The following is a 21,579-nucleotide window of genomic DNA, read 5'->3' on the forward strand; positions in this document are numbered from 1 at the left end:
CACAGAGAACACTTTGAGGAACCAGTACTTAAAATGAGAAACTCCCAGAGAACACTGAGGAACCAGTACTTAAAATTAGAAACCCCCAGAGAACACTTTGAAGAACCAGTACTTAAAATTAGAAACCCACAGAGAACACATTGAAGAACCAGTACTTAAAATTAGAAACTCACAGAGAACACATTGAAGAACCAGTACTTAAAATTATAAACCCCCAGAGAACACTTTGAGGAACCAAGTCTCAAAAGCAGGGCCTACCTAACAACTTCAAGGAAGCAAGACTAGAAAGGGGGAAACTACCTAAGAACACATTGAGGAAGAAAGAGAAAGAGAGGAAGAGAAATTCACCAAAAACATTCAGAGGAACCAGTATCTTAAAGGAGAAATTCCCAGAGATCTCTTTGTGGAACTAGGTCTCAAAAGCAGGTCCTACCTAAGATAACTTAAATAAGACTCAAAAAGAGAAACTGCCTATGATGACTTTGAGGAACCAAGACTCAACAGAAGAAAGTTGCCAAGAACATCTTTTTGAACCAAGATTTAACAGGAGAAACTCCAGAAGAACACTTTATGGAACCAATACTCAAAAGAAGAAATTCCCAGAGACCACTTTGAGGAACCAAGTCTCAAAAGCAGAGCCTAGCTTAGAAAACTTGAAGAAACCAAGAATCAAAAGGAGAAACTTGCCAAGAACATATTGATGAACCAAGACCTAACAGGAAAAACTCCTTAAAAGAACATTTTAAGGGACCCAGGCTCAACAGGAGAAACTCCCTTAGAACATTTTGTGGAACCAAAACTCAACAGGATAAACTGCCTAAGGAACATTTTGAGGAACCAAGACTCAACAGGAGAACGTCCTTGAGAATACTTTAAGGAACCAAAATCCAAAGGCAGAAACTCTCTAATTGCATTTAGAATTAACTTCTAACAGGTAACAAGACTCAAAAGTATCAACCACTTAACAACCACTAAAGGAACCATGACTCAAAATTAAAAACTTCATAAGAGTGTGAAGAAACACTGAAAGGAACCAAAACACTTTAAGAAAAACTGAGATACACCAAGACTCTCTGTAGAAGAATGTAGAACATACCAAGTAACCAAGACTCAGCAGGAAACAACCTCTTAAGAAACTTAGAATTAAAACTTCAAAATTGCACAAAAAAGAAAAGAAAAAAAAAGAAAAAAAAAACAAAAAAAAAAAAACAAGACTCCGTAGGAAGAAACCATAAGAATATTTATTACAGGCAACAGGCCACATTGGTACATTTTTGCAACTTGCAATTGCAGGTATTGCAATATGTGATGTTTATAAGATTGTACAGTGTTATGAAGCTTGACACTGCTCAGCGCTAATGGCTGTTTTTACAGCAGTTTATAGATTATGTTAGAGTGGTGGAGCTCTAGCTTTTTTTCAGTAGATGTAGAATCTTCATGCCTTGTTTACCATGATGCCGTCTGCATCCCAGCCCAGAATGTAGGCGATTACAGCTCTCACAAACTGGAAGGAAGCTGGGGGTGTGTTGGGTCTTGTTCATAGATGTCAGATTCCATTTCCAATGTTTAAGTGGTTGAGTGTTCCAGGGTGCTATTAGTAGACCAAGCTGCTAGCAGGGCTTCCTATGAGACATCAGCATCTGTGATCAGGGTGTGATACCCACCTCAAACTTTTAGAGCTGTTGTTTTGTTGTAGTTTTTTTTTTTTTTCAGTTTGCAGTAGCAGGTGTTGAAATAGTTGAGGAGAAATTGGGTTGTGTGTGCATGGGTGGGTTGTCTTTTTGTCCCTTGTTTTTTTTTTGTAATCCAGAGACGGTTCTGAGACACTTCCGTATGCATAATCAGTGTTGTTGCAGCTCATTCGGGAATTTCCACTCGGCATGTTTTGATGTGCTGTTGAGCTTATTTACGGCCCATTTGTAATTTCCTCTGTCAGCTCTGTTATGAGCTGCTTTCGAAGATGAGTGAAGGCTCTATGCTTTTTGCTCTGTTTCATAGTGGGTTCGGTAGAAACGGCTGATTTCACCCAAAAGCTGAAGTCTGTCACTGTATTCTTCTGAATACGCCTCTTCTGGAAATGCAAATGGATCCAGAATGTCTCAAACTTCTTGAACTGCCAAAATGACCAAATTGTCTTCATCAGTTTGGCTGATTTTACTTGTTTTCAACTCAAGCTCCCATAGTGGGAAGAATCAGCACTGCAGTGATTAGTAGAGCAGGTTGATTATACTCCAAAATCCAAATCAGAAAAAGCTGGGACAGTATGGAAAATGCAAATAAATAGTTCATTTAATTCAAAAGCTCATATTTGACACGGTAGTCTTCTAAAAGTGCCCTTTTTTGAAAAAGCTAGTTAATCCAGGCTGTCTTGAACTTATTGAAGTGCCAAATGACCAAATTCACCAAATTCACTTGTTTTCAACTCAAGCTCCCATAGTGAGAAGAATCAGCACTGCAGTGATTAGTAGAGCAGGTTTCTTATACTCCAAAATCCATATTAAAAAAATTGACTCTATGGAAAATGCAAAGAAATGGCTAATTTCACCCAAAAGCTGAAATCTGTCAGTGTATTCGTCTGAAGATGCCTTGTCTGAAAATGCAAATCAATCCAGGCTGTCTCAAACTTCGTGAACTGCCAAAATGACCAAATTGTCTTCATCGGTTTGGCTGATTTTACTTGTTTTCAACTCAAGCTCCCATAGTGAGAAGAATCAGCACTGCAGTGATTAGTAAACCAGGTTGATTATGCTTCAAAATCCGTATAAAAAAACAAAATGACTCTATGGGAAATGCAAATAAATGGCTGATTTCATCCAAAAGCTCATATTTTTCGCTGTATTCTCCTGAAGACGCCTCTTCTGAAAATGCAAATCAATCCAGACTGTCTCAAACTTCTTGAACGGCCAAAATGACCAAATTGTCTTCATCAATTTGGCTGATTTCACTTGTTTTCAACTCAAGCTCCAATAGTGAGAAGAATCAGCACTGCAGTGATTAGTAAACCAGGTTGATTTTAGAACTCCTAATCAGAAAAGGTTGGAACAGTATGGACGATATGCAAATAATGAATTAAAACAAAAGCTGTGTTTCTTCCATTCATTATATTAAGTTTTATGTAATAGCTACTATTAATACATGATACAAGCGGTGGTCAAAACCAGACAAAGAATAAACCGATACATATGAGAAATCCTGAGCCAGAAATACAATACATCAGCTCACAGATGCCTTGTACTGATCAACATCACCCTTTGAAGTGATGTGGGGAGAGAGAGCGCCATCTACCCACCCAAAGAGAGAGCAAGGCAGATTGTGCTCTCTCAGGACTCTGGTAGCTGATGGCAAGCTACATAAACAGGATTCGAACCAGTGTTCTCCTGATCATAGTGGCAGTGCTTAGTCCACTGGACCACTCTGAGCCTTGAGTTATTAGGTCTGTGAAATATTCTTGTCTTACAGAGATCCTTTATTAGTCATGTTTCCTGGCTGAAAATAATGAAATGTTTTTTTTATTTAAGCCACACTCTTGAAAGTTCATTTGAGACACACAGTCGTTCTGACAGATACACACTAAGAAAAGTAAGTACAGATTTGTACTTAAAAGAGTACAAAGCTTGTCGCTGGGGCTGTACCTTATACTGAGGTACAAAAAAGTACCTTTCAGTGAAAGTCCTTTTTTGTACCCATGGTTTTTATGCAAGTATAGATCATATAGATTATAAACATTATCATCAACTAAATATGTGTCAAGAACTTAATGATGCAAAATTGTCTGGCTTTCAAATAAAAAAATGTGCAAATAAAATATATATAGTTTATTAGTACAGTGGTACAGAATACAGAATGTACCCTTTGGCTGGTTAAATGGTACAATTTTGTACTTATTGCTGTTAGAAAACACTTTGTACTTCAGAGGGCACAAATCTGACCCTGTTAAGACCAATATTGTACCTTTGTGGGTACAATTATGAAGAGTGTACCTTTGAGTACAAAAAAGTACTCATATCGTACCTCTGTTTTTTAGAGTGTAGGAATACAGTATAGGAAGTGCAGAGAGTGAAGACACTTCTATATGCATAATCAGTGTTTTTGCGGCTCGTTCGGGAATTTCAACTCGGCGTGTTTTGATGTGCTGTTGAGCTTATTTACGGCCCATTTGTAATTTCCTCTGTCAGCTCTGCTATGGTCTGCTTTCTAAGATGAGTGAAAGCAATCATCTCCCTGGTCGGCTGATGTATGTCACTGTATTTTTTCTTTTTGGAAATGCCTCTTTTGCAGATGGATTTAGACAGTCTGGAACTTCCTGAACTTACAAACTTCACAAACGTTTCAAATTTTTCAATATTTATTAAAGAGGGATGTTGATAAGAAAGGCTCCATAACACAGTTTCCAACTTTTTTGGCCACACAGGAAGATTTAAGTGACCTTGTTGTTTAAAATACCTGCTCTAAAATGCTTATAGTAGAGGTTAATACAGGGCAATCCTGGAAGAAAACCTTTTAGAGGAAGCAAAAGACTTGACACTGGGATGGAGATTCACCTTCCATCAAGACAATGACCCTAAACATACAGCCAAAGCTACAGTGGAATGATTAAAACAAAAGAATATTCATGTGTTAGAATGGCCCAGTCTTAAATCACATCGAGCTTCAGTGGCAAGACATGAAAACTGCTGTTCACAGACGTTTTTCATCCAACCTGGCTGAACTTGAGCTGTTTTGCATAGAAGAATGGGCAAAAATCTAAAATCTGGTAGAGACGAACCCCGAAAGCACTTACAGCACTTAGAGCTGTACAATTGCAGTGAAAGGGGTTAAATACTTTTGCACATCACACTGGTTAAAAAACATGCATCATTTTCATTCCACTTCACAATTATTTGCTACTTGTTGACCTATCACTTAAAATCTAAATAAAATACATTTATGTTTGTGGTTGTAAGATGACAAAATGGGTAAAAGTTGAAAGGGCATGAATACTTTTGCAAGCCACGATAATATGAAACATGCAGTCAGTGCGACAGAGTGCCGTATACTTTACGAAGTGCAGGGGGACGATAGGTCTTCTGCTTTTATATCAAAAAACAGATGAAATCACTTGAAATCACAGTATCTTTATTTTAGAAGGGCACTAAACCCCCTGATTTTTGCTGGCTCAATCCTCATCTCAAGTGTGGGAGGGGCTCTGGGTGATGTATGGGTTTTGAGGCAGGTCACCTCTAATACAGCTGAACCTGGGAGGGCGCTGCAGAGAAGAAAGAGGAAATGTAAGCAAAACTGAGGAGTTACATAATCTTTGGGTTCATCAGCTATTAATGTAAAAAACATGGTTTAGGGTCTAGTGGCTCTTTAAACTGCAGACGTCTTAATGATTAGTTTACCACTTTAATAGTAATCCACAGGTGATAATACTGTATTAAGTGCCATAAAGCAGCATTAACACTGTGTGGTGTCATTCTGAAGGTGGAACAGATGCCTTCAAGTAAACATGGATACAGTAGGTATCTGCTGCCAAAAGCTCCTAGGCCAGTTTCAGAGCGAGCGCATCCGTGCACTCTGCAAAAAGCCAGTAATTGGTCCCATCTGGTGGCTCTGTTGGGGCTGGTGGCTTCCTGTGCCATCATGCAAGCTGTGTTTAGCTCCCTCACTATAAAGAATTGAGTGACCATTATATACAGGATGCTTTGTCCAGAAGAACCAGGCTTGCTTAGAGCAGAATGTGATAACACAGTCATGAAGAGCCTGCAGCAAAACAAATTGCGAGCTTTATCTGTGCATATTTTGTAAACTTTTTTTCCTGTTCCAGTTTTCTGCCCTTAATATGTTTTACTGATGTCTTATGGATCTTTTCCCACCTGATATCTTGAATTTCCTTAAGTTTTTCCTTACGATTTGAGGAAATCAGTTTCTTTATGATTTTTACCGTATTTTTCACACTATAAGGTGCACTTAAATCCTTAAATTTTCCCAAAAATCGTCAGCGCACCTCATAATCCAGTGCAATTTATGTATGAAGTACAGAGTTATACAGGAGTTTCAGTTTAGTTCTCCAGCACCAAGACTGGAGCAGCATTAGCATTAGCCGCTAACTGTGCTAGCTCTTTCGTCGCACAGAGAGGAGTATATCAGACTGTAGCCTTCCTGGTTAACAAGTTAAAACAAGCTATTTGAGACTAGCTAATTTTACCCTGGCTTAGCCGAATACTCAGGGTTCCTCAGTGTAGCTCTGTCGGGCGGCTAGCAGTTAGCCGCTAATGCTAATGCTCCAGCCTCAGTGCTGGAAAAATTCATGAATCTAAGCTTACTGTAAAAAAAAACAGAAGTGCTTTACTCACCCAAATAAACAGTTTTCAGGAGAGAAATCTGTGTAGAATAAAATCCAGTACTTTTTTAGTTTAGTTTTTAGTTCTTAGCTTTACTTAACTTGGTAATAAGTTGAGAGCACAGCCAACACAGTGTCAATATTTTGTATCGTCATATTATGGCCAGAAATGCTCAACTAAGTAAGGGAAATAAAAATACTTTAAGAAATGAAGGTCCATCAAAAAGTTCAAGAATTTTGAAAGACTTCTTGAGTGCAGTCTCAAAACGACCATCAAAAAACGTTATGATGAAACTGGCTCTCATCAGGACCGCCCCAGGAAAGGAAGACTTAACAGACTTATGAGTTTCCTCTGTTGCATAGGATATGTTCATCAGAGTTACCAGCCTCAGAAACCGCAAGTTAACAGCACCCCTAAGTTAAAAGAGCACCTAGATGCTTAACAGGGTATTTTGGCTTGTTTAACACTTTTAGGTTTACTAGTAAAGATAAATTACTTTATGGAATGAAGGTCAGTCAATGTGAAAAAAAATCAAGAACTTTGAAAGTATTCTCAAGTGCAGTTACAAAGACCATCAAAAACGTTATGATGAAACTGGCACTCATCAAGACCACCCCAGAAATAGAAGACTTAACAGACTTATGAGTTTCCTCTGTTGCACAGGAAATGTTAATCAGAGTTACCAGCCTCAGAAACGACAAGTAACAGCTCTCCTAAGTTCAATGAGCAACTAAATGCTTCACAGGGTATTTCGGTTTGTTTAACACTTTTAAGTTTACTAGTAAAGAAAAATTACTTTACGAAATGAAGGTCAGTTTTGAAAGTATCCTCAAGTGCAGTCACAAAGACCATAAAAACTGTTATGATGGAACTGGCTCTCATCAGGACCATCTCAGAAAAGGAAGACTTAATAGCGTTTTCTCTGTTGCACAGGATAAGTTCATCAGCCTGTTCAACAAGATGAGTTTCCAGCTTCATAAAGAGCCACATAAATGCCATAACTTTTTTTTTTTTTTTGCCTGAATTTCTTATTAGTTGTGTCCATATGGAAATGTTGCATTTAGCTTGAACTATTGACTACACTGCCCTACGATTATACCGGCATTCTGCTTTCATTCTGCACACAAAAGCTTTTAGAGAAAAAATGAATGCAGAGTACAGACAGAAGGATTTGACTATATCTATATATTCAGAATGAACTATGAGCACAAAAAGAAAAATATGTAGGGGCCAATACTGTATATATATATATATATATAGTCACAGAACATTTTAAGAAACACTGTATGGATTGAAATTGAATGGATACAATATGAAGTTCATACAATACTGAAAGGATTTTCTGAATCTTGAGTCTGAATCCTCCCATTATTAAATGTCAGCTTGTCCGACCCCTCGGCTTGTCCTTGCTCGTGTGACAGACAGATGCATGGCTTGTTGTATGTTTTCTCTGTGTGGCTCTCTTTGCCCTATTTTTCTGTATACAGGCTTTGTAGAGAAGATGAATAGAATGTCATCCATCTGCTCTTGTGCTCAGTTATCAAATATAGGCCTGCAGGGTTCATTCCATTCCTTTCTACCTTTCTTTCTCTCTCTATCTGCTTCCACTCTAGAGGCTTCTTCCAGTGCTTCTACTTCTACTTACTTTTATTCCTTAACTACTAGTGCATCTGATGCTGAGTCACACAGGGCAGAGATGCAAAGGTGGAAAAAGTACTGAAAAATTGTAATTAAGTAAAAGTACCTTTATTTTGCTAAAATACTACTCAAGTCAAAGTAAAAGTACCCATCTAAAAATCTACTCGATTAAAAGTAAAAGTACCCATTTAAAAATCTACTCGAATAAAAGTAAAAGTACCCATCTAAAAATCTACTCGAGTAAAAGTAAAAGTACCCATCTAAAAAATCTACTCGAGTAAAAAGTAAAATTACCTTTTTTAAAAACTACTACTTATTTAAAAATTACTCATAAAATCTACTCAATTACAGTAACGTAAGTAAATGTAATTTGTTACTTTCCACCTCTGCAGAGATGTCATGGTGAATCCTTTGTTTCTAGCGATTCTGACCATCATCATGTTTTTTTTTGCAGTTCCAGGAGGCATTGCTCCAGAGTCTCTAACCTTCACGCCACTGGATGACATGATCTTCCTTAAGTGGGAGGAACCTGTGGAACCCAATGGACTCATCACTCAGTATGAGGTAAAAGAGTTTTGAACTGTTTTGTATTATCTATAACAGGGGATTTCACAACACAAAAAAAATCTATTCCAATCGATAAGCCAAGTCATGTTTCGTATCGGAAGTTTAATTCTGTAGTTTAGAATATGCTGTTCTTTATATCAATGTGGTTTGATAAATAAACACATAGGGCCCTATTTTAGCAATGTTTAGGCAAACCGTTAACCATATATTTCATTTAGGATGTGTCAATGTTTCTTTGCTATCATAACAAAGTACACCTTACCAGGCTAGAAATGCACAAAAAAGGCATGTCTGTCTTGGGTGCATTTAGTCAGTGGTGCACCTGTGTTTTCTGTTGCCAAGATAGCAATACGCCAGAAATTTACCTGAACACACCTCACTTCCAGACCACCATGCCCATCAGTGTAGATATCGTGGACGTCCAATGAAAAACAAGTATCTCCATTTTTGTCAATTTTAATTTACTACATAATGTGAACATAAAAACTATTGTTTACATTGTGCCAAATTTTCTTGATAAATGGACCAATAGAAATATTTCAAAATGACCTAAAATAAACAATTTTTACATTGACTTCAATTGAAAGTGAATAAGTTTTTTTCTCTCTCCTGTAAAGTATCTTCCTTTTGAAGATACGTGTTTTTCATTGGACAGCGATGATATATTTATAAACTCCGGCGCTATTTTAACAGTTCGGACACATGGCGTAAAAATAGACTGTTGACAGGGAGTAAGATAGCAACGAGCTTCGTGACATGCCTAGCACAGGTTTAATATGATTATAAATGAAGGGTCATTTAAATAAAAAAAATCTCCAAACTATTTCTTTACTGTAATTCACTGTAAATGAGTTTAACCCTTTGTGAAAATGTGGAACAAGTGTAAAATTTACCTTTACATTCTCTTACCAATATATTTTTTTCCTCTTGTAAAAAATCCAAAGTGTTTATGCACTGCTCCAGTTGTCGAGCGCTCATTGTAATGTAAGTCATTCCGAAGACTAATTGTGTAACGCGTGATGAGACGGGAGGCGGACGTTTAAACGGGTAAGACATGACTTTAATGAATAATAAATAAACAAGTAAACAAAACAGGGGAATAACGAAAATATCTATATACATAAACAAACAGGGAAAACCAACAAAGAACTAAGCTAAACTAAACAGATAATAACAAAACAAGGTAAGGGAATATATACAAAGGAATAATACGTAAATATATACAAAGTAAACAAAGAAACAAACAAGAACTAAACGTGACTAGAAATATACAAGAAATAAAGGGAACTAGAAATAAACAAGAAACAAGCAGAGCGTGAAACCGTGAATAAACAATAGCAAATAGCGTGAAGAGACAAACAAACGTGGGAAGGTGCAAAGACCGACAGCAAACATAGATTAACAAGTACTATTTATACTAAACATGAAACACAGAACACCTGGGAAGGGGCGGAGTTACAAATTAGACACACGTAATGGAAAAGTACAAGAGAAACACACTAGGAAACGGGGAAGACACCAGAAAACATAGCGAGGGCGTAACAGAAGCCCCTCCCTAAACGCGCAGCTCCCGAGGCGCGTAAAAACGAACCCCGGGGGCCGGCGGCGGGGAGAGGCCGGGAAACACAAGAGACGAGACCTGAGACTTAACATGGGGCAGAACTGGAGACTGAACTGAAGACTGGACAGGAGACTGGACAAAGAAAGGAGACTGAACCGGGGACGTGACTGGAGACTGGACATTGGGCGAGACACGAGACTGGACGGGGAACTGGACAGGGGACGATGACTGGACGTGAGACATGACAGGTGACTGGACAGGACTAGACATGGGAACGGGAACCAAAACATTGACAGGAACAGACACGAAGACGGTGACAGGAACAGGTACACAGAAACCAGACAAGACAGGAACAGGAACATAGACCGACACAGGAACCATAACGGGGAGCGACATGGGGACCAGAAAGACCTGGGGATGCCCAGGACTGGCTAAAGTCATAGGGGTAGTTCGTGGAGCCAGCCTGGGCAAAGTTCTTGGGCTGGGGTCCGGGGGCCTTGGGGCAGACCTGGGCACACGAGGCTTGGGGCAAAACTTAGTCCTGGGCGCCGGGACTGGCATGGGTGTGGTGACGGGCCTCGCTGGCGACGCGACGGCTTGGGCAGCAGAAGCTGGAGGCGCGGCGACTCGGGCAGCAGGAGCTGGTGGCGGTGCGGCGTCTCTGGCAGCAGGAGCTGGCGGTGCGGCGACTCGGGCAGCAGGAGCTGGCGGTGCGGCATCTTGGGCAGCTGGAGCTGGCGGCACGGCGACTCGGGCAGCAGGAGCTGGCGGTGCGGCGACTCGGGCAGTAGACACTGGCGGTGCGGCATCTCGGGCAGCAGGAGCTGACGGCGCGGTGACTTGAGCAGCTGGGGCTGGCGGCGTGGTCGGCGCTGGAGCGGTAGGCACCGCTGGCACAGGGTCATGGACGGTGGGCACTGCTGGCTTCGGCACATGGGCAGTGGACACCGCTGGCACAGGAACATGGACGGTGTCTGGCACCGCTGGCATCGTAGCAGGAGCGGTGGGCACCGCTGGCATCGTAGCATGGGCGGTGGGCACCGCTGGCATCGTAGCATGGGCGGTGGGCACCGCTGACACAGGAACATAGGCGGTGGGCACCGCTGGCACAGGAACATTGGCGGTGGGCACCGCTGGCATCGTAGCAGGAGCGGTGGGCACCGCTGGCATCGTAGCAGGAGCGGTGGGCACCGCTGGCATCGTAGCAGGAGCGGTGGGCACCGCTGGCATCGTAGCAGGAGCGGTGGGCACCGCTGGCACAGGAACATAGGCGTTGGGCACCGCTGGCACAGGAACATAGGCGGTGGGCACCGCTGGCACAGGAACATTGGCGGTGGGCACCACTGGCATCGTAGCATGGGCGGTGGGCACCGCTGGCACAGGAACATAGGCGGTGGGCACCGCTGGCACAGAAACATTGGCGGTGGCGGGCACCGCTGACACAGGAACACTCACATGAACAGACTTGGACCCTTGGGCTGTAGGTGTCTGTGTGACGACTCGGGCTGCTGAAGACTGCACGGAGACTTGACCTAATTTCACCGCAGCGTATTCAGGTTCCGGGGTGGCAGTAGCAGTACAGTGTAGCGCCGTTGTCATGGGAACCCCGGAGCGAAGATCTGCTGCCGCTACGGGTGACTGGAAGCGCTGCTCGGCGGCCGCCGTGGAAGCTGGGTCTGCAGCCTTAGAAGATGCGAGCGCCGTAGCAGCCAGAGAAACTTGACCCGTGGAATCAGGAGATGCTAACTGCGTTAGCCGCGTAGCCGTGGGAATGCCTGGAGCTGCAGCCGCTGGAGATGCTAACTGCGTTAGCCGCGTAGCCGTGGAAATGCCTGGAGCTGCAGCCGCTGGAGATGCTAGCTGGTTAGCCGCTGAAGCTAGCTGCGGAGCCGCCGAGGTGGAGCGCGCCCTGGGAGGCGGGTGGACGGAAGACGGCGTCTTGAAAGCCGGCGCTGCTGAAGATCGCTCCGGGACGTAGGCGGCCTCCTCCCGGAGACACGGAGGACATCTGAGAGCCGGAAGGATTAACTCATCCTCCGAACTAGACGCAGCTGCGAGGAGGTCCACGTAATCCCAGAAGTAGGGATCCTCACAGCCTGCGTTTCTGCCCGCCTCGTGTCCCCCGAGGCCGATAGCCCCAACAGTTAGCCCCCCCCCAAGAAAATCCTCCAATTTTTGGGACCTCTTAGAACGCCCAGCCCGAGGCCTTCTCCGGCCTCGAGGCCTCGGATTTTCCTGCGCCGAGGTCCCAAAGGGGGCATGACGGATGGCCAGCCCGGATCCAACCCAAGGGTTTCCCGCATAAACGTCCATGGCAGTCGGTCTTTCTGTAACGTGGGATGAGACGGGAGGCGGACGTTTAAACGGGTAAGACATGACTTTAATGAATAATAAATAAACAAGTAAACAAAACAGGGGAATAACGAAAATATCTATATACATAAACAAACAGGGAAAACCAACAAAGAACTAAGCTAAACTAAACAGATAATAACAAAACAAGGTAAGGGAATATATACAAAGGAATAATACGTAAATATATACAAAGTAAACAAAGAAACAAACAAGAACTAAACGTGACTAGAAATATACAAGAAATAAAGGGAACTAGAAATAAACAAGAAACAAGCAGAGCGTGAAACCGTGAATAAACAATAGCAAATAGCGTGAAGAGACAAACAAACGTGGGAAGGTGCAAAGACCGACAGCAAACATAGATTAACAAGTACTATTTATACTAAACATGAAACACAGAACACCTGGGAAGGGGCGGAGTTACAAATTAGACACACGTAATGGAAAAGTACAAGAGAAACACACTAGGAAACGGGGAAGACACCAGAAAACATAGCGAGGGCGTAACAAATTGCTGCCATGAGCACTCAGAATTATCCTACATCAAATTAGCCCCGGCTCCAGAAGCCAAAAACAAGGGTGTTTTGCCATGGCAGTGAACGCAGTATTACATTTCATTTCATTAAATCGCCCCCCCCCCCCCCCCCTCCACCGTTAATGCCGTTCTAGTCTTCCTCAGAGTCATTAAAGAAATAGTCCCGCTCTCTCTTCGGCGGTTCCATGTTAATCAGACGAGCGAGCTCCTTCTCCGGGCTGCAATTAGAGTGAAGGGACAAACATTCGAATTATTTATTTGCCGAGCCGAGGCTGTCGTACTGGGCGAGTGGAAGCGCTCTCCATTTATTAATATTTCATCACCTCTCCATGCTCCACTTACTCACGTTCTCGGGTTTGGCCCACCCAGTGCAAAGCTCCGCAAAGCCGCGACGCTGTGTATGTTACCGTGCATTAAAGGACGTGGTAACCGGGGCCGCTCAACACCCGGGCTAATTATTCGCCGGCTCCGGGCGATGAGTGGGCCGCAGTTTAACAGAGTTCACGAGTTTCTGGAGTGGGCCTGAAATCGTCGCTCGGCAGAACAGGCTGAATACAAATATTTTCCTAAAGGATTGGCTCCCCGTGCTGCTTATTTGTTAAATTTGAGGAGCAGGGCACTCGCTCCGTTTTTTCAAAGTGTCGGGAGCTCTGGAAGAGTTTAACATAATTTGCAATTGATTCTGATCTTATCATCTCTTGCCAGTCATGAGAATTATGCCTGCGAAACAAACAGAATAAAAAGAACTAAGAGGATTTTTTTAAGAATTACAGTTTTGTTTACTTAGGCGCCCCCCTCACCCTTCTTCACCTTAAGTATGCATTCTTACTAGTGTCACTTAATGCACCTAATAATTTGGTGCGCCATATGTATGAAAATAGATCAGAATATAGACACTTTGTTACACCTTAGCCCATGTCTGTCTTGTGTTTTTCTCTCTTTTGGTCCCTTGTGCTCCTGCCCTCTGTTTACCTGTCATGTGTTCCCAGCCATGTGCTCCTGTTGTGTTTTTGTCCTGTCTCCACCCTAGCCACGCCATGTCATCAGTTATTTGTAACCCCGCCCCCTCGTAACAGATCCTCAGGCGTTTCCAGTTTCCTGTTCCCTCCTCATGTATATAAGCCCCTTTGTTTCAAGTCTTCCTTGTCTGTGGTCTTGTCAGGTTTGTTTGCTGTCTGTTTTTTAGTTAATTTTTTTTTTGAGTTTGTTTTCCTTGTCTAGTTTTCATAGTTTAGTTATCCTTGTATTGTTTATTTTTGTTTTGCGTCTCCCCACCTGTGTTTGTTTTCAGTAATACTTTTGTTTATCAGGTTTGTTTGTTAGTTTATTAGTTTGTTTATTTTAATAAATATATTTCTGCCCTTACGTCCATCCCTCTGATTCGTGACACACTTGTTGATTATATTTATTCAGTGTGCCTCATTGCTCGAAAAAAGTTCTGAAGGGTCTTTTTTGTTGTCTACTATAAAGTTACTGTTTTGGAGATGCATTGCTGAAAAAAGATTTGCTAATATGAATCAAATCCCACCATATAGTGACTTAGAACAACATTTGTGGAGTTAAAGTTGATCACAAATAAACAAAATACATTTTTTCCCTGTATTTCTGTTTATTATGAGCAGTTATTACCTAATATTTAAAATAATATAACGGATTTGGTTATTATTATTATTATTATTATTATTATTATTATTATTATTATTATTATTATTATTATTATTATGTATTGGCAGGTCAATTCTATTGTATACTTACATTTTCTCCATCTTCATTTTACAAACCTGTGTTTTTTTGTCCTTTTATGAAAAATAATGTAACTTTACATTTCATAGAGATTTTGGGCAGCAGTTAATATAAATGTTAAATAGACCACTGCTTATCACACACACACACACAAATAAATGTGCTGCATCATACAAATCCAGCTTTTACATCAACAATAGACAGAATATAAAATTAAATAACATTGCTGTGAATGCACAGGTCGGGATCCTCTGCTGAGACAAAGTTCTGTCCTGTTATGATATCAATGTGCCAAAGTCAGAGCTCACCTGGATCTTAATGGATTGAATGACAACCAATGCACACTTATTGATTTATTTCCCATAATTCCCAAAACACACTCAATTAATGAGTAATCAAGAGAATTATTACATGCCTTTCGCACATTTTGAACCATGCAGGGCGTTTTTTTTTTTTTTTTTTTTTTTTTCGACCTTACAACACCAAAGACACACGTGATGCACAATTGACTGGGATGCTAAAGAACACTGAAATAACATGCATCATGTATAGGGTGTTTGTTACGCTTATTGCCCATGGCATGACAGTAAGTACAAAGAACATAAGGTCAGATAATAGCTTCTGAACTGTTTGTTAAATTGTCTTTGGGTCTTCAGAAAGTTAGCTAGTTAGCTAGTTCACTGAATTTAACTAAACATGATGTTCCTCTAAAGTCTTATATATATATATATATATATATATATATATATATATATATATATATATATATATATATATATATATATTCACTTCCTTTTCTATGTTGGACCACAGATTAGCTACCAGAGCATCGAGTCCTTTGACCCCAGCGTGAATGTGCCTGGGCCCCGCCGCACCGTCTCCAAACTGAAGAACGAGACCTACCACATGTTCTCAGGGCTTCATCCTGGAACCACCTACCTGGTGTCCGTCCGAGCCCGCACTGCCAAAGGCTTCGGCCAGACCGCCCTGACCGAGATCACCACTAACATCTCTGGTGAGAATGGAATTTAATGTTTTATGGTTTCGAAGTTTTGGCTTTAAAAAAATGATTGCAAAAACATCTTATACATATTTATAAACACATTATAGCCATATTTATTATGAATTATGAATTGTGATTATAATGCATTGTAAGCTGTACTTGTTACACATACACATACTTGTAGTATGTTACACATCTGGGTTAAAGTATTATATATCTGTCACTATTACTAATATTCTTATTGAGTGTACAACATTATAAAACATTATACATTTATATAAGCTACTATACTATATAATATAAGTCGTAGATATGTAGATATGAAAAGCACATTTTAAATGATTTAAATTTTATTTATTAAAATAAAAAAAAAATATCCAAACCAGTCTAGCCCTGTGTGAAAAAAAATGTTTGCCCCCTAAATCTAATAATTTGGTTTTGCCATCCTTGGCAGCAATAATTGCAATCATGTTTTACAGATAACTGGCAATGAGTCTTTCACATGTCTGTGGTGTAATTTTAGCCCACTCTTATTAACAGATTTGTTTTATTTCAGAGGTGGTTGGAGGTTTTTTGAGCATAAACTTCCTGTTTAAGATCATCCCACAGCCTCTCAATCAGACTTTTACTAGGCCACTCCAAAACCTTCATTTAGTTTTTTGTTTTTTAAGCCATTCAGAGGTGAACTTGTTTGTGTGTTTTGGATCATTGTCATGCTGCAGAACCCAATTACACCTGAGCTTGAGGTCATGAACAGATGGCCAGATATTCTCCTTCAGGATTTTCTGATAAACAGCAGAATTCCTGGTTCCATCTATTACAATTACAATTGCAAGTTATCAAGGCCTCCAGAACATCACACTACCACCACCATGTTTTACGTTTAATATGATGTTCTTTTTCTGAAAATATGTTTCAGCTTTACACCAGATATAAACCAGACACACACCTTCCAAAAAGTCAAAAGTCCAAAGAATATTTCCCTAAAGTCTTAAGGATCATCAAGATGTTTTTTAGGTAAATGTGAGATGGGTCGTTGTGTTCATTTTGGTCAGCAGTTTTTTTTTTGCCTTGGAACTCCCATGAATACCATATTGGACCAGTTTCTTTCTTATTATTAAATCATTAACACTGACCCTAACTGAGGCCAGTGAGACCTGCAGTTCTTTAAATGTTGTTCTGGGTTCTTTTGTGACCTCTTGGATGAGTAGTCCATGCCCTTTTGGAACATTTTGGTCAGCCTGCCACTCCTGAGAAGGCTCACCAGTGTTCCATGTTTTCTCCATTTGTGAATAATAGCTCTCACTGTGGTTCACTCTGGTCCCAAAGCTTTAGAAATGACTTTATAACCTTTTCCAGACTGATCGATGTCATTGATTTTGTTTACTAATCTGATCTTAAATTTCTTTATATATCGTTTATCTACTTTATGTTGTCAGACAGCTTTTATTTAAGTGATTTCTTGATTCTACAGGTCTGGTAGTAATCAGGCCTGGTTGTGGTTTGTTAAAAAACTCAGTTTTTTTTTTTAAAGTATGATTAGAATTAAATTTATCATCATATGAAATCAACATTTAAAAAATGCTTTTTATATTTACTTAGGTTATATTTGTCTGGTATTAAAGTTAGTTTGATGATCTCAAAAAAATATCAGAATGACAAAAATATCTGTAAGGGTACACATACTTTTTCATGATACTGTATAATCCTGATACCCACAATAAATGAAAAAAAAAACAGGTGTAAACAGAATCAGAAGTTAGCAGGTATAGGTAGTAATTTAAGAAGATGAACTAATCTCCAAAAATCATAAAGTTACCCTTTGTACTGTTACTGCTCCTATTGTAACCTTGTCCCAGCCATCAGCAGCCATCGACTCCTCCAAACTGCTGCCTGGAAGTCTGAAAATTAAAATAATTGACGCTCACAAAGAAGGAAAAAGCTAGAAGAAGTAATCAAAGCAATTTCAATTAGTCTTTTCCTCACTTCCTAATGTAATTAAGAAATGCCAGTTAACTGAAGCAATAAAGGACACAAAGTTGAGGCGTAATGAACAAAAAAAACACTTTCCTGCTCATTTTAGCACACTCTGGAGTGTGTTACAGTCTTCTACTATGCAGCAACACCTGTGTAAATATGACTTGTGGAACCTCACTATGAAATATAACATCAGAGGTTCAAAAAGACTGTTAAAACAGAAGAATACATCTGTTCATCTGTTAAACATGGGGGTGGGTGGATTATGCTTTGGCCTTGTATTGTAGCCAATTAACACAATGTTATGTAATAATGTCTACAGCATGCTCCTAATGTTCCTAAATATCCTAAACGCTTATATCCCACAAGTTAAACACTGTCACACAATCTTGTATGCTAGATAATACCTAAATGTTATAATTAAAGAAAGATTCAGAGAAAGAATAAATAAAAATCCCTCAAACAGCCCCAAACCAAAGGTAAAAGATTCTTAGCTCGCTATTATAAAGTGTTATGCTCACATAAAGCTGTGATACTTGTAATAGCAAGTGTCATATACTAAGCATTGATTATGCAGCATGCCCTTACTCTTGCTTCAGGTGTTTTTCTTTCCAGTTTCAAATTATGGAGGGATAACAACAACACTGAAAACCATGCTCATCTATTAAAACACATGAAACAGCTTGTTGTTCCCAATTGATATGGGCAGCATACGCCAATCCGCCATAGCATTACCACCACTGACAGGTGAAGTGAAAAACAGTCATTATCTTCCTCTACAGTGGCGTCTGCCAAGGGGTGGGATGTATTATGCAGGAAGTAAACATGTCTGAGCCACTTTAACAAAGGCCAGATAGTGATGGCTAGACATCTGGGTCAGAACATCTCCAAAAGAGGAGGTGAATCTTGTGTCTATCTACGCTTTTGTCCAAAGAGACTTACAATAGTGAAGTATAAAAGTAATAGAAGTTTAAAGGTAAAACATCTTTAGAAATGGCCTAAAGGAGATCAAAGGGAAATAATGGGATAGAGGAGTGAAAGAGGGGAAGAAGGAAATGAGGTTAGAAGTAGTTAGCGTGTTAGAGGTGTTAGGAGAGTAGGTGCTCTTTGAAGAGCTCTGTCTTCAGGAGTTTATTAAAGATAGTGAGAGATTCTCCTGATCTGGTAGTAGAAGGTAGTTAATTAGAGGTGTTAAGAGAGTAGGTGCTGTTTGAAGAGCTCTGTGTTCAGGAGTCTCTTAAAGATAGCGAGAGATTCTCCTGATCTGGTAGTGGAAGGTAGTTTGTTCCACCATTGGGGAACTCTGTATGAGAACAGTCTGGATTGCTTTGTGTGAATGTTTGTTTGGTAAAGCGAGGCGACGTTCATTGGAGGAGCGCAGCGGCCGGGAGGTAGCGTAAGTCTTCAGGAGCGAGTGCAGGTAGGAAGGAGCTGTTCTGTCATCACCTTGTAGGCGATTGAAAGAGCTTTGAATTTGATGCGAGCATCAACTGGTAGCCAATGGAGCTCAATGAGCAGCGGGGTGACCTGTGCCCGTTTTGGCTGGTTGAAGACCAGACGTGCTGCTGCATTCTGGATCATTTGGAGTGGTTTTATTACACAGGCCGGGAGGCCAGTTAGTATGGCATTGCAGTGGTCGAGGTGTGAGATGACCACTGCTCGTACCAGGAGTTGGGTGGCCTGTTGCGTCAGAAACGGTCTAATTTTTCTGATGTTATAAAGCGAGAAGCGGCAGGATCGAGCAACTGAGGCCACATGGTGCATGAAGGAGAGCTGGTCATCAACCATAACACCCGGGTTCCTAGCAACCTTTTATCGGTGAGAGAGAGAGAGAGTCTATCTATCTTCTCCCTTTGTGCATACATATCTACCTACCCACCTACCTACCTCTCTATCTACCTCCCTACCTACCTACCTCCCTACCCACCTACATCCAACCTGTCTACCTGCCTTACCTACCTTTCCTGCTCTCTACCTACCTCACCTCCATCCCTACCTACCCACCTACCTACCTACTATCCTACCCACCTACCTACTTGCCTCTAACCCTACCTACCTCCAACCTACCTATGTCCCTACCTACCTATCTAGCTCCTAACTTACCTACCTCCCTACCTACCTCCCTCCCTCCCTTCCTACCTACCTACCAACCTACCTACCTCCCTCCCTCCCTTCCTACCTACCTACCTCCCTACCTCCCTCCCTCCCTCCCTCCCTTTCTACCTCCCTACCTCCCTACCTACCTCCCTCCCTTCCTACCTAGCTACCTACCTACCTACCTCCCTCCCTCCCTCCCTTCCTACCTACCTACCTCCCTACCTCCCTCCCTCCCTTCCTACCTACCTACCAACCTACCTACCTACCTACCTACCTCCCTACCTCCCTCCCTCCCTCCCTTCCTACCTACCTACCTACCTCCCTACCTACCTCCCTCCCTTCCTACCTACCTACCTACCAACCTACCTACCTCCCTCCCTTCCTACCTACCTACCTACCTACCTACCTACCTCCCTCCCTTCCTACCTACCTCCCTCCCTTCCTACCTACCTACCAATCTACCTACCTCCCTCCCTTCCTACCTACCTACCTACCTCCCTCCCTTCCTACCTACCTACCTACCTACCTACCTACCTACCTCCCTTCCTACCTACCTACCTACCATCCTACCTACCTACATACCTACCTCCCTCCCTCCCTTCCTACCTACCTACCTACCTCCCTCCCTTCCTACCTAGCTACCTACCTACCTCCCTCCCTTCCTACCTACCTACCTACCATCCTACCTACCATCCTACCTACCTACATACCTAAGACCCTCCCTCCCTTCCTACCTACCTACCTACCTACCTACCAACCTACCTACGTCCCTCCCTTCCTACCTACCTACCTACCTACCTACCAACCTACTTCCCTCCTTTCCTACCTACCTACCAACCCACGTACCCACCCCTTTACCTCCCTACCTACTTACCAACCTACCTACCTTCCTCAAAGTGTTCAACAGAGAGAATGCCATTTTTGATCACCTTTATGTTCATGCACAAAACTGTTCATTTGTTACAATTCTTTATGGTCTCACCTCTCCTTTGAGGTCTTGTTGAGGGTTGAGGTTGAGTCCATGACTCGAATGGTCAGAACTGTTGTGGCAGCATAAGAAAAGACCTACTCAATATGAGGCAGGCAGTGCCAAAATTATATCCTGGCTGATGAGTTTTTTTTTATTTTTATTAATATTACACAGTTTGATCCCACATTCTCCCACTTTACATTCTCCCACTTTATAAGTCTTAACTATGTTACGTGCAGACTGACTTTTATTGGTTCTGATTGGAGGAGATGGTGCGAGAGATTGTACTTTATTACTTGCACATCTCAGAGATATCCAGCATATCCAGGATTATCCAAAAGCTGCTTTATTACCGTACGCTCTCGGCACAGCGAGGGAGAATCTGAGACTTTGGGTTTGGCTTGTGTGCGGTTTGATGTGGAAAAGTCAAGCCGCAGATCTGCACCTGCTGTTGCGAGCGCTTATGAATTTGGTAGGTTGAGAGAACTGCGCTTGCAAATCTCACCGAGAGCGGACCTGTGATATTAGAGTGCTTGAGAGTGCATTTGCATTTGATTAACCCTGTTATCCAGCAGCTGAGCGCTGTCGATTTTCCACCTGCCTTTTCTTTCAGCTTGTCATATATTAAACCCACCATATCATTTTCACCTAGGTTACGTGACCCATGTGCCCACAAGTCATGTAAATTAACAGCTCCTGCCAGCTGAAACTGCTGAATCGAGACATCATTCTGGAATTTACAGTGGCTGCTTACTGAACTGGAAAAGAAAAGAGAATAAAAAAGCTGAATTCATTACAGGCATAACACAA

At 41.5% G+C, this 21,579-nt stretch overlaps 1 protein-coding gene across 5 annotated transcripts in view; it reads left to right on the plus strand.

Moving 5' to 3' along the window:
• ptprua (protein tyrosine phosphatase receptor type Ua) overlaps positions 1–21,579 on the plus strand; it is a 558,925-nt gene that overhangs the window by 383,507 nt on the left and 153,839 nt on the right. For all 5 annotated transcript variants that reach the window (XM_049476164.1, XM_022682961.2, XM_022682962.2 and 2 more), the window contains exons 9-10: positions 8,416–8,525; positions 15,536–15,737. In XM_049476164.1, the coding sequence (XP_049332121.1) occupies positions 8,416–8,525; positions 15,536–15,737 (312 nt within the window). The remainder of the gene's footprint in view (positions 1–8,415; positions 8,526–15,535; positions 15,738–21,579) is intronic.

The sequence above is a fragment of the Astyanax mexicanus genome, chromosome 3, assembly GCF_023375975.1.
Source record: "Astyanax mexicanus isolate ESR-SI-001 chromosome 3, AstMex3_surface, whole genome shotgun sequence".
In the NCBI taxonomy this organism is placed as follows: Eukaryota; Metazoa; Chordata; class Actinopteri; order Characiformes; family Acestrorhamphidae; genus Astyanax; species Astyanax mexicanus.